At 37.7% G+C, this 14,419-nt stretch overlaps 1 protein-coding gene across 3 annotated transcripts in view; it reads right to left on the bottom strand.

Moving 5' to 3' along the window:
- Window positions 1-2,591: 2,591 nt before the first annotated feature.
- The window catches only part of fibcd1a (fibrinogen C domain containing 1a), a 127,191-nt gene continuing 115,363 nt past the window's right edge, over window positions 2,592-14,419 (bottom strand). For all 3 annotated transcript variants that reach the window (XM_056259702.1, XM_056259703.1, XM_056259704.1), the window contains 2 exons: window positions 14,193-14,372; window positions 2,592-3,261 (listed from right to left, as the gene is read on the bottom strand). In XM_056259702.1, coding sequence (XP_056115677.1) covers window positions 2,999-3,261; window positions 14,193-14,372 — 443 coding nt within the window. In that variant the 3' untranslated portion in view covers window positions 2,592-2,998. The remainder of the gene's footprint in view (window positions 3,262-14,192; window positions 14,373-14,419) is intronic.

Genomic DNA, 14,419 nt, shown 5'->3' with positions numbered 1-14,419 from the left:
GTCCATTGTAATTCATAGCAGAGCGTACCAAGTGTTTAATTGTATATAGTAGATCCTGGTTCGCTTTCATAGCTGGTCACAAATGATGGGTTTGAAGGTTTGGGGGATGTTAGGAAGGGCAAGGTGTGTAAAGAATGGAAAAAAAACATCCTCTTGTCATCCTGGGGTGTTGTTATACTGCAAGACATGCTCAATTTCACGGTTAAATTATTTAAATGGGTGACTGGCGAGCGCTATCAGCAAGGCAGGTGTAGTTTGAGAGGCCATCAGCAGGGGTTCCTGAGTTCCACGAAGTTCACAGAGAGCAACTAGGGGCCACGGACTGAGAATCTGTATTTCCCCAAAAGGTGTAGCTGTCCTTAAGCGGAACAAAACCAATCTCTCTCATTGCAGCCCACATTTCACATTTCAACATCAAATTTATTTTAATATACCTGTGGAGAGCAAGAAAAACATGGCATGATGAGGTGCGGGGATGTATTTTATTGGCGGTTTCACTGTATTTTGAATGTGCATGCTAGGACAGCTGGAGCATAGAAATCCCTCCTACAGTTTCCAGAGGGAATTGACCGTGAAAGTCAATCTGCATAGCGGCGTTCATCTTAAACAATTTCACCTCACAGAAATGCCTGCAGTTCTCTTTATTGAGCGAGAATGTGTCACAAACTTGATCAAAACACATCAGTTTGGTTGGGCTGTGACAGCTGTTTGCTTTTGAGTTCATTTGACGTTGGTGAATTGGTTTTTCAGTAGGGGTTGGCATTGCAGTATATATACGATAAGTTAGCCATTTGAGCATAGATAAACATTTGATCAATAAAGCAGGTTGATATCGAAATGCTTTGCATTCTTAAAATACTCTGAGGGATAAGTTATCCTTTGATTCATAAAACTATTTCTTTGAATTCCATCCAATACAGATATAAAAGTGATTGTAAAACATTTCGAAACAGAAATGACTATTTTGATGTTGTTGTTTAAAGTGCAGACAATGTTCATCTTTGACAGGATAACCAATGTACAATCACATCAAATATGAAGATACAAATAAAGTTATGAAACCGATTTTCACATTCTAAACACTGGGTCATTTTAGTTAACATGGACATCGCATGATAAATGGCATTAGTATACAAATAAAACATGTTCAATATAGTGTTATCAAAACTAATACAAACACACATAACAACGGAAGTAAATTAATAAAAGGACATTGCAAGTTTATGGTTTGGAAAGGAAACATGTGCTCATTGTCAGTGCCATAAATTAAATAGAAAAGAGAAAGTTAGTGAGTCAAGTCTGCATAGATAAAAAAGCAAACAAATACAAAGAGAAGCAACATTAGTTTACCCCAAAATCAGTTACTCACCCTCACGATTTTATACAACAGTTCAATAAACAAGAAGATAATACTGAGTAAATTGCATTTTTGACAGTATTGCCATGTACTTTTGCTTCACACATGAAAATAGATCCAAATGAAATCAAAATAGAGCCGGTGGTGTTTCTTCCTGAATGATTCATTATTTTGAACAGATCAGGTGTGTGAATGATTCAGTGATTCACTCATAAAGAGTCACTTGATCCGTTCTTGTATGAATCAGCATTTATGAACAAAGTGGTTGAGTAAATGATTCAACAATTCAGTCAGCCGTTTCTTTCATTCTTGAATGTATCCATCTATTTGAACATTCTATGATCCATTACTCACTTGAGTATAATAATTCACCAATAAAGGGTAATTTCCCCCCACCTACTGGCATAACGATATGACGTGCAGAAAGAGTCACTGAAAATCTATTGAACTGTTGTATTTAGTCTTTGCTAATTCCATTTTACACTTTTAGGAGCCTCCAAAGCAAATCAAGGTATGTCAAAGCATTTGCTACTTGCTACAATAAAATAAAATATATGTGTGATTTAAAATGTAATTTAGATCTTGACCCATTTTGGGGTAAACTATTCCTTTTTATATCAGAAATTTCCCATTTTATCTCAAACAAATGACATTAAATGAATGCATGAGAAAATTTTGGTGGCAACCCGATGAGCTACCGAATAAACTATACGGTATAACGATCTCCAGGTGATGATCTGACAATAAAAACAGAAGAGTCAGTCTGTTCACAACAATAAAAGCAGTTCAACCCAAGTTCGCTTCTCAGATCTCCTCCAAGATTAAGCCTTAAGCTCCGTCAATCCATCTCACTGGGATTTCAGGTGAACCCGACCTACTGTGCATAAGATAAAATCCAACACTCTGCTAACCGGCAGTAACACCAAAGGGTTACTGTGTTTTCTGAAAGACGTTTAGCTTCTCCATTGATAAACCTTCCACCGACTGGCCTGTCAAGAGTGAGAAATGTGCCTGTATTGGCCCATCACTCTGAAAGCCACCACTGTGACACATATTCTCTTTGAGCATCCCTGGTGGTCAATAACGTATTTACTCGACATGTGGGGAAAAGTAGTTACCTCCCAGATATTACAGCGGTGTCTGGACACACCAATAGCAACCTTGTCATGTTTAACTACGAGTTATTGATTAAGCACTGGATGAAAATAACATAGGACAAGCTGCCTCTCTGTCGGATGTTTGAGAAGAGTTAAAAGTCTTTATTTTTTATGAAAAGCTACACATTCTTGCTAAATTTCACAGCTACAGAAGTTTTTTTGTTTTTCTTTTTTCTTTTCTGTTTTTTTTTTACACAACAACTACTGATTTTTTTTTCATTAGTACATTTTTGACAATACCTGCAATGTTTCGTCATAATAATATTCAGAGATGTAGAACAGCAGATCAAGAGAAAAAACAACAGCCCACTGGGCATTAGCACGAACACTACAAGATGGTGGGAAAACGGGGATTGAAAGATGGATAGAAACAGAAACATGAGAAAGAGGTTGTCGCTATAAAGTTCTTGCGTTTCTGCACCGAGTGTCTCTAACACCTACAGCCATCTTTTGAGTTGTTCTAGTCAAGTTTTCTAGTTCTCGCTCATTTATTCTCCTCCTTGGTGGGCCTGATCTTCATCTCGGTGAACTTCAGCGAGTACTGCCAGCCCGTCCAGGACGACCACTCGATGCCGTCGGCGTACGAGGTGTGCTGGCCGCGCAGGTACTGTCCGTTGAGGTTGGAAGTGTGGCAGTTGCGGTACCACCAGGCGCCGTGGTAGAAGGACGCACAGTTATTCTCAGAGTGGTCGTTGTCCTTGTCCTTAGTGGTGAATTTCATCCCGTTGTGTTTGAGCAGCGAGTCGCCTGCAGCATCAGATCGATGCGTGATGGAAAGAAAGATTGAGAAAGACAGAGGAAGGGTGGAAGCGTGAGCGTGTGATAGACAGGGACGGTGAGGAAAAAAGACAGAAACAAAAGAACAAGTGAGTCACTCAACCGCAACGTCTTTGTTTATCCATATCATGGAAAGTTTAGAAACTGCAGTACACAGGGTTTCAACAAAGAAGTTTTGTTACAAAACCTAGTGAGCTGCCTCGCTGTCTAAAGTCGACATAAGCAGCTGCCTTCTAAGGCATCAATGGAACCTCAAAACAAGCATAAAAATACACAAATATTAGGTAAAATGTCCATTTTTTTTTTATTTTTATTAGGGCTGTCAATCGATTACAATTTTTAATCTAATTAATTACATACTCTGTAATTAATTAATCTAAATTAATCGCATACACAATCTTACCATGTTTACATGGTACAATTTCTGGTAAGCTACGTTTTTATTATTATTGCTTGACACAAATTTCACGATTTCAATTTAAGGTCATTCTTGTGATTTAATGCAATATTGAATCATTTGGATAAATATTAGGTACACAAGATAGGCATTCATTTTTCTCAAGAAAAAAAAAAATTACACCCAATGCTGTAAAAATACAGAGAGCCATATCAGCTGGTAGTATTTAAGGTTAAAAATAGCTCAAATTAAATATAATGCGTGTTTATTACAGATAACTTTGAAGTAAAAATATAATACATATGTAATATAGTAGTAGGCTACATAAATTTAGAAAAATACTCTATAGCTCTTTTTTTATAGCTAACTATAACGTGCTATATGGTCATGAAATGGCTTTCCTGGGGTAACTTAGGCTAAATGTTATGTGACATAATTGTTCTCCAGCTGTTTTATTGACCTCTTTTCGCGGTTGAAAAACACTGATTGATCGAGGAATATACATTTCGGTAAGTTTTAGGCTGCCCTACTGTATCTTTCAACATTGGTCATTCGTGTTTATTTACTATTAGCTAGAGATGATCGGTTCACGTGCCGCTATAGGGATCTGTCATGTCACATTTACAAGCGCCAAAACGGTATTTATTGTTTGATTTTCGCAATGAAATTGACAGAATCTGAGAGCTGAGATTTTTTTAATATCATAAGTAACGTGCTCTGTCTTGTCTGTTTCCGTGTCCTCTCTTTGGTGCGCGATTTTTCTGTGCGTGAGAAAATGGTTGTGTGACGTGAGAGCGCGTGAAAAGTTACAACACACACACACACACACACAAGCGCGCTTTCTCTCAGACACACACTCCTGGATGCTTTGCATTGATGTGGTACAGTTGACAAACTCCGTTTGTTATAAGTAAATGCAGAGGTGGAAAGTAACGAATTACATTTACTCGCGTTACGTAATTGAGTAGTTTTTTTGTGTACTTCTACTTTTTTAAGTAGTTTTTAAAATCTGTACTTTTACTTTTACTTAAGTATGTTTTCTTTGAAGTATTGTACTTCGCTACATTTGAAATCGTATCCGTTACTGAGTAAAAAAAAAAAAAGAAAGAAAAAAACACACTCCGGAAACTACAGCATTGATTGATGGGCGGGAGAACAAACGCGCAAAAAAAGGTGCCGCAAACACAGCTGAAGCTGAAACCGAAGCGCCAAGCGAATTATGGCCAGTATGAAAATACTTTGTAGAAAAAAGCGTGGTTGTCCTCGAGGATAGATATCCAATTAGCAAAAAATGTGGACGCAAAGTGGCTGCAAAAGGAGGATATAGGACACCATCCCTCCTGCAGATAAAGGTATGTCCCGATGTACGTGATGCAGAGGGAACCCCGGAATCTAGTCATGAAATTGAAATTTACATAACGCAGATGTCACGTAAAACCATAGACAGTAAAAGAAATGGACAGAGCGATCTCATTGGAACTCAGTTGAGACAGTTGAAGCCCACTTTTAGCGATTTTTGAGCACTTCCGTTCCTGACGCGCAGACTCAGACCGACTCAAACTAAGCTTGATGACGTGAGCAACCTGTCTGACAGACGTTAATCTTCTAGTAGCTGTGCGTGAAAACTGCCAACGTTAATCTTGCAGAGACGGGGAACTTGAGCAAAGAGTTATTTGGCGTGAGTGAGCAGGAGTAAGAATTCCGTTGCTTTTATGGACTCATTATCTATGGGCTTCTCCCTTGACGGGACGTCCCCCCGATTGCCTGCGAGCTTCTCCTCCTGTCTGTACGGTAACTTCTGTACAGCGCGACAGAGAGTCGAGTGGTTATGACGCAATCGTTAGCCTATTTTTACTAAATCTGTTTCTACGGAGCCATAGTGTAACATAGAAGGTAATGGAGCCCTTTATACATTGTCGTGTTTCTTTAGAAATAAATAATGGACAAATGGAGTCTTTAAACGCCTCAGATGTAAAGTTATTCGCTGTCAAAGTGACGCAAAAATGAATGGGAGTCAATGGAAATGCTAACGCAAGTGAAGTTCTGCTACAACATGGCGGCACCCGGCGGGCTTCAACTTCCGGTCGATGGATTACCCCCTTGCGTAAAACACGCAAAATAATGGATGGATGAATACATGGAAAGTAGAACTGTGCAATAAATCCAATCGCGACATGCTCTGTGAATATTTAAGCTTAGCACAAAAATACTGCATGTAAATATATTACCCTATTTGTTCTGCTGAGCTGCGCCGCTTTGTCTACTACATACTCAAGTACGCGTGACATTCAGAGTCTCACAAACAATTTGAGGATATGAATACATGAACATTTCCAGAGCTGCTCTGAGAGAACGCCTAATGAGCATTTTCATAATTTTATTTGAGACAAACCATTGTCAAATACACTTTGAAACACTTTTTTTTTACACTTTTGGTCTTCACTACAACCCGTCAAAATAAAAGTTTGGTTTTACTAGGAGAAAGTAGGACAGAAATATATTACTATTATAGGCATACAATAGAACGTAGCCTACTTCTCTAAATAATAATAATAACAACAATAATAATACATTTTATTTAAACATTATTTAAAGGAATATATTTTTTGTCCATGGTTTAATTTAGTAAATCTGTTTTTGCAGCGCTTCCCCAAAAAATAAAAGGACACAATTTTAAATTTACATTTGATTACAACCGTTTTTGATAATATATTTGGATTAAATCATAAAAAGAAACATTCATTTTCTGAATAAAATACATTTCATAGGACAATATTTTTTTAAACATTTTAATAAATTATTAATGTTAAAAATAAGTTGTTAATCTAATTCATTATCAATTATCAAATTTAATTGATTAGACATGTTTTATTGAAATTTTAATAAACAAAACAAACAAATGGTTTCAAGTTTGTTATAATAATTTGTTCAACCAAAAAAAAAAATCCTGTTTTCATTAAAGGGGCACTTCACCTCTGGGAAGATGAATGTGTATTTAAAATGGGTCATTTATGTAGAAGAAATGTGAAATTATTTTTGAATTTGGAGCTTTCTAGACTGAGAAAAGCCAGAAAATGTATTTTTGGCTTATGTGGATGAAAGACAACAACTCCCAGAATGCACTTGCTTCGCTGCCCTAGGAGGCCACGCCTACCCGTAACAGAGCGCAGTAGTTAAACAACAAGTCTAGGCTAGTGAGTCTCCGTGATGAGTCTGCCCGGGTTTTTCGAGATCGCCCATAATGTCCAGGATTCGGCTTTTGCGTTCTACAGTCGCCATTCATCATGTTTACTGTGGCGAGTAGGACGAGTGAGGGCCGCGGGAGAACGGCGCGAGTCATGTTTACATGGCGAGCAGGACGACGCTAGGGCCGCGGGAGAACGGCGCGAGGCCGGTGGCGTGATTACCGATGAGCGACACCTGTGAGATGCAAATGACCCTTTAATTGAATCCTGAAGTGACCCTTTAATTTAACTGTCATTTTAACTGATGATAATAATAATAATAATACACATAATTTAATAATACAGTTTATTTATTTAATAATTGATTAATACTGTAAACCGTAATATTTTCTGAGACGTTATCGTACTGTGAAAATCTCATACCATTACAAGCCTACACGGGAGAGTCCCCCACCCCCGCTGTTAAAAAAGTTACTCAGTAACTTTTACTCTGAGTAAATTTTAAATGAGCTACTTTTTACTTTAACTTGAGTAGATTTTTAGACCAGTACTTTTACTTGTACTTAAGTAAAATTTAATTGAAGTAGTAGTACTTTTACTTGAGTAGAATATTTTATTACTCTTTCCACCTCTGAGTAAATGTTCCAAACAATGATCCAAGCAGCGCGTTCTTGTCTCCCTCCTTCTTTTTACACGAATGGTGGCTACGGCTAGAACGGCTCCGCAAAGGTCAAAACAGAATGGATTAATCTGCGTTATTTTTTTTAACGCGTTATTTCTTCTCAGATTAATTAATCGAAATTAACGCGTTATTTTGACAGCCCTATTTTTTATTATTTTGAAAAATTTAATTATTATAAATTATTTTGTCAAATATTTTTGCAATTGACATTAAGGATATTTTTTTTATTATTATTCAAATTTTAAGCCTGGGACACACCAACCCGACGTCAAAGAACTGGCGGCGATGAAACCCGGCTGCGCTTGAACACACGGAAAGGACTAAAGACGACCGTCAACTAGCATCTGCGTTCTGCGTCTGTGTGTTTAAGTACATTTTTATGTCAGAAGGTATCAATAGTCTATTTTCGCCACTCAAAAATGGAAACCGAAACTTCCAATCAGAGTTCTCTCCCTCTAACAGACGGCCCGATGCAAATTCAACATGCTGAATCAGCCCAAAAACCCTGAGGGTGTCCGACACGAGCCAAAAAAAACTAGGGCGACTGACAAACAAAAACTGCCCAACAGCCGACCGTCAGCTTGGTGTGTCCCTGCCTTTATAAAGCCAGCATGCAAATAGAGTGCAACAGAACAGCAATGCAATAATGATGCCTAAAATATTACAATTAATATTGTAACTGTAATGGGACATATGTATAATGTCTCTTACGTTTGAAAGAAAACAATGCAACTGCAAAGCATTCTTGTTTGTGTTTTTCGTATTTTATTATTTAAAATTGAGTGATTTCAACCATCCTGTGCTTGAAAATGTGTTTTATAATGTAATGTTAATACACTACTGTTCAAAAGTAATAAAAAAAAAAAAAAAAAAACTTTCAGTCAGCAAGGATGCAATAAATTGATTAAAAGTGACAGTGAAGGCTTTTACATGGAAACATATACATTCTATTTAAAACGAATGCTGTTCTTTTGTACTTTCTATTCATCAAAGAATCCTGAAAAAAAAAAAAGATTTCAGTTTCCAAAAAAGTAATTAGAAAAATTTGTTGCGCTCTAAATTGACAAAAAAAAAAAAAAAAATCATTTTTCTTCAGGTGCGTAGAGCCGAGGTTCTAGTTCTAGTTTCCAAAAAAGAAAAACATTGATAATATTAAGAAATATTAGACTGATTTCTGAAGGATCATGTGACACTGAAGACTGGAGTAATGATGCTGAAAATTCAGCTTTGCATCCTAGGAATAAATTACATTTTAAAATATATTAAACTAGAAATCAGTTATTTTAAATTGTAACAATATTTCACAATATTTCTGTTGTGCTCTATTTTCTACCAAATTAACGCAGCCTTGGTGAGCATAAGAGACTTTCAAAAACATAAAAAATCAAAGTGACCCCAGACTTTTGAATGGTAGTGTATTTTAAAACTTTTATGCACATAATATATACTGTAGCATAGCCTACATTTATGCATTTATACTTGCTTTTTATAGCTTTCAATTAATACAATCAAATTGCTCAGAATAGGGTTGCTAAAACTGCATATAGGCTCATATTTTGAGCAGTAAAACATAAATTGGACGCACATTTCACAATAAGCTTAGCATGTTTACATCTGCATATTGAGATTGCTGGCTCTGCTGATGTGGAGAGAGACAGAAACCAAAGGGGGGAGCGTTTTAACGCGTTGCCGCTAATGTGCCCTTATTAAGCTCTGTGATGTATGTCTCAGGGACGTAATGTTGCAGTGTGCAGCTAGGCTAATCTAATCCCAGTTTCCTGCCTCCATACCGCCCGGCTCCGCTGGGCCCGGCCACGCTGACAAGATCAGCTTTTTATTGCCAGCCTTGCAGTAAAACCCTTCTCCTGTCCTCTTCCTCTGACTCTAATTCTACCCTGCTGAAACATGTATCGTGATAGCCGTTTTATTGGGACAAAGGAGATCCAATTGATGGCGTTATGTCATATTGTAAAGTGTGTTACACATCATAAACTTGTTTCTGGTGCCTCATAGATTCATCATTGTGGTCTAGCAGATAACGAATCAGCAGAATGATAGGCGTATAAAATGACAGCATCTGGACTGTGAAAGGAGACCCAGTGAACAGCTGCGGAGATTACCAGCAGAAAAACGATTGCTTTACATGGTTTTAGCAGGTTTAAAAGGTTAAAAGATGGTCATAATGGTCTTTGGCTGTTTCAAGCTGGTCTAAGATGTGAATCCAGCTAGCTTAAACCGGCTAAGACTTTACCATTTTAGACTGTCAGCACCATCATGCCGTTCCAAACCTGTATGGTTGACTTTTTTTTTGTTTCGGTTCCAATTGACATCCGTATAATGGAAGGGGATGGGAACCGAAACTGTTTGGTTACCAACATTTTCTTTCACAGATAAAAAAAAAAATGTCATGCTGGTTTGGAATGACATGAGTGTGAGTAAATTATGCCAGAATTCTCATTTTGGGGTGGGCTATCCTTTTAAGATGGGTCTCAAGCTAGCTATTTACTGGTCAGAATAAAAAGCTGGTCTAGATGGCCATGGTTCACCCATGTTGGTCAACAGTAACAACTATCATGTTCTAAAAACCAATTTGAACACTGGTACGCTGTGGTCAGTTTTAACCAGTTAAATATGGTGTACCAGTCTAATCTGCTGAAAAATGACCAAAACCACTTGAAAACCATTAAAACAGACCAGCCTAACTATAGCTTTGGAAACTAGCTAACAACCTTAGTTAGGGAAAGCTGCTGACAGGAAATCTTTTACTCTTTATATGAGCAAATCTTCACCAACTGCCCCTGTAATAGTATGTTGCAATATTCATAGCGTTCAATTTCAAGAATCCCCAATCATACAAACAATGCTGGAAAAAAATGCAATTTGCTAAAACGAAATGATTAATCATTGCAGTAAATTGCAGATTCTGTGCAAAATAGACCTCACAATTTGTGCACTTGAGGGGGTGTGTAGCGCGTACCAGCACGAAGGTGCATCTCAGACTTTTCTGAAATGTCTTGAGACAGACCCACTCAGGAGGGCGATACGAGTCATTAGGTATGCGCATGAATACATAATCGCATAAATGCCGAAAAACACTGCAACATCAGAGAGAAATTATACACTCCTCTACTTGGACAAGCATTGTTACAAAATAATCAAACGCTCACATGCAATTTCGCTTCATACTCTGGCCTCCCTAATGGTAGTGAAAACATTTCTGTGCACTTGCAAAACTGTCATTAGCATGCTTTGAAGTTGGCACTGTATTAGTACTCAAAGTGTTTACCGAGATCAGGGCATCATGGGTGTAAAAACTCATCTCAGGTAATTATTTCTTCCCCGAGATCCCCGCTGTGGCTGAGCGCTCTTTCTCTACGCGATCGTAAAGGCCTTTCATTAAACAAAGTAGCATTAAAGACACCACGCTTGTGTTATGATATGCAAGCAGTTAGGATATGAAAATTCTCGCATGCAAGGACAGGGTGTGTGAGGAACACTTTTACACCAAAAGATTTTTGTTTTGTTTTATCTCAGTTGCAAAAAACATCACAGTAATTTATGAAAAACAGAGGATTCTGGGGTATGGCTCATCAAAATCTCCACAGGGATTCACTGTCATATTGAAATAATGTCATATCAAATCGGTACATCAGCATCAGCGTACAATCGCTGAAACACTCAGACAGCTGCTCTGCACAGTTTTAGATGTCTGCTAAAGAAGTAACTTGGACGGTTTAGTCTTTTACTAATGGCCCGGATGAATGAGATTCTCTGTGGATTTGCATGCCACATATTTTGGCACATTTTCAAGGCGTTACAAGTAATTATATTTACTATTTACATTTTTGGTCTTATAGTGCATAAATTCATGAGTGCATGTTATTCCATCCATCCGTAAGGCCTATAAACCTTCAAACTTGAAAAGATTTTTAAAAACGTTTTTTATGACTTTTCTATATACCAGTTCCATAAAAAAGAAGGTAATATTGAATAACTTGTATTTTAAACACAATATCACCAGTTCCCTTTCAGTCGGTCATGTTCAATGTCACGTCGGAACGTACCGAGAGTTACATACGTAACCGAGACGTTACTTTTTCTCACAATTTAAAGTTTACATCTCTCAATTTTTTCTTAGAATTGCGTGATATAGTCGCAATTGTGTGTTGTAGAAAAAATGTAAAAAAAAAACTCAGTTTTATATCTCACAATTCTGACATTATAACTCGCAACACTTGCGAAATGTAAACTGAGATAAAAAGTCTATTCCCTTGTCTTTTACAGTTTTTTATTCTGTGGCGGAAACAAGCTTCCACATGGTGACCAATAGTAATGATTAATTAAAAATGAATAAATAATGAAATAATGAGATTCGAGGTATCCGCCCCACAGAGATGATCAAAAAGTTTTTCTAGTTCATCATTAATATCAGAGAAAAGGATACTTTGTGATAAAGTGAGAATAGATTAAAATCCTGCTTTTGGATTTTGAGCTGCCTGCCGCATTCAATTGTTTTCACGTTTGATTTTATGGCCGCAATGTGCCTTTTACCATTGACCTTGTGTCAGAATTTTCCCTTTCTAATTTCTGTGAAGGTTGGACTCTGAGGAGGGACTTGCTATATGTTTGACAAACCATTATTAAAGGTGTCAAGGACATCTCACAATGTTGCCCTCCAGAAACCTCATTTTGGATCTGCGAAGTTGTGTGTTTAGGTGTTTACTCCTTTTGTGTTTTAGCTTTTGTTTTGTTCCACACTGCTGCTTACTCTTAAAAAATGGCTGTTTGATTTCATTGTGCTAAAACATTCGATCTGTGTTGATCTCTCTCGGCATTTTATTCAAAACTAAGTTTCTTACTTGAGCAAGCACAGCTCAGACGAAAAAATCAAAATGTGATTTAATGCTTACGGTCAGTCCAACCTACCATTCATGTACACATTAATGCTTTAAACAACCAGGCATGCATTTTAATCGAGATAGCGGCATAAGAGTCCAAACAAGACGTAATTGATAAGATTGGGAATCAATGTGGCATGACTCCTCCAGCGGGGGATGTTTAAGACAGCCTTGCTAATTAGATGCGTGGATGCAGTATTCTCCTCTTGATTTATGTTAATAGGAGTGTTTGTTTACGTCTCCCATAATAAGCCGAGTGCCTGCTTTATTGGAATGCCATAGATGTGTTCTACGGCTTCATTATCCCTGCCCTTTCCGGCACACTGCGAAGGTCACGCCCGCGTCCGGCCCCTGCGTTGAGGGCAGTGCTCGGGGAAAAACACCTGAGAATAATAGAGTGCGGGACCCAATTAACGTTAAAAAGAGGCCCGGGCGACAGCGCAGGTGAAGCATTGAGAATTGCTCATCATTTTGCCTCGGCACAGACGATAACCCGTGGCCCCTGTTGCTTTGCGTGCCACAGGAATATATCTGAACACCACTGACAACAGGGCAGGAAACTTTAAATTAGTCTTGTGATTCTCATGATAGATTCTATTCTAGGCTGAGCTTTTTTGTTTTGCTGGGTGCAATTCAGGCCACTAAGTTTGGATTTCCTGTCTGTGCTTATGTGGGCTTGTTTTAAACACAGAAGCATTTTATATATATATATATATATATATTTATTTATTACACGGCTTTGTGGAATACTTGATTTGGTCAATTGCGCCATCCAGCAGTATGTTATTCCCCGATAACAACTGCTAAAAAAAGATAACACAGGCTCATCCGGGTTACTGAAGTCAGCTGCACTATACGCTTGCTAGGAACGGTTTTCTTCGTGGAAGTTTTTAGAGAGGTATTTTTCTGCTGATGACGACCAGCCAGCACAACAAAAACATACAAGTTACACTGAATACACTAAATCCAGTAAAAACGCATTTATTGTTTGCATTATTTTTTACCTATACTGGCCTAAATACTAATGTATTTATGTATGTTTAAAAAGTAAATGTAGAATATATATATATATACATACATTTACTTTTTAAAGTACGCTTACTTACCATCATTTTTACTAGATTATTTGTACTTTATGTAGTCTGTTTCTTCATTCAGTGTGTGTACAGCATTTTAAATTATATTCACTGTTCTCTGCTGGTGAAATGATCAATAAATATTATTTTCGGGGCGATCAGTTCATAAATTAATAATTTTATGCTAATTTCTATGTTCATTTTTTGCTATGTTTTTCTGTGCAAACATTTGCCAAGACTGCTGATATTTCTGATTTATGACCCTACATGGAAAAACATAAACATAACACAAATATCATTTCTGACACCTTCCATGTCAGTTAAATTGTCTGTCATGGTCTAAAGTGGATGTTCATGGCCAGATAATCTGTCAAAAGTCTGTCTAGGTGAGACTACAAATCAGCCAAAGAACTTTTACCAGCATTTACCTGAGGCTCCCTATTAAACCTGACATTAACTTTGGCTCCAGGCATCAATGCAGGTCCACAACTGAATTGCTGTTGTGCAGGATGTCTTAAGAATACAGAGCTTTGAAAGCAGGACACTATGACCTATGGCTTTCTGCGAGACCTCTGCCTTCTCAATAAATGTAATAGTTTTTGGCTCCACACTGCAGGTAAGCACAGGAACTCTCAGTCAAAGGCAGAATAGTGTGAATCATACCTGCAGTGCCGGAGTAGTCCGCGATGCTCAGTGGGTAGCCATCCTCGTCTGGGTCAACAGAGAACAAACCCACTCCAAAAGAGCCGTACTGCGCAAAGGAGGTACTGTTCTCAAAGTCCTCCAGGTCAATCCTTAGCTCGTAGTTGGCTTGAATGGTAAGTGCATGGATTCGTTTCATGCCTGAAAAAGAGATTTAGATTAAGTTAATGAAAAAAAGTGTACCGATG

Source organism: Rhinichthys klamathensis, unplaced genomic scaffold (genome assembly GCF_029890125.1).
Source record: "Rhinichthys klamathensis goyatoka isolate OS25496 unplaced genomic scaffold, OSU_Roscu_1.1 h1tg000169l_1, whole genome shotgun sequence".
Lineage (NCBI taxonomy): Eukaryota > Metazoa > Chordata > Actinopteri > Cypriniformes > Leuciscidae > Rhinichthys > Rhinichthys klamathensis.
The sequence above is the reverse complement of the archived record's forward strand: the minus strand, read 5'-3'. Positions and strand labels throughout refer to the sequence as shown.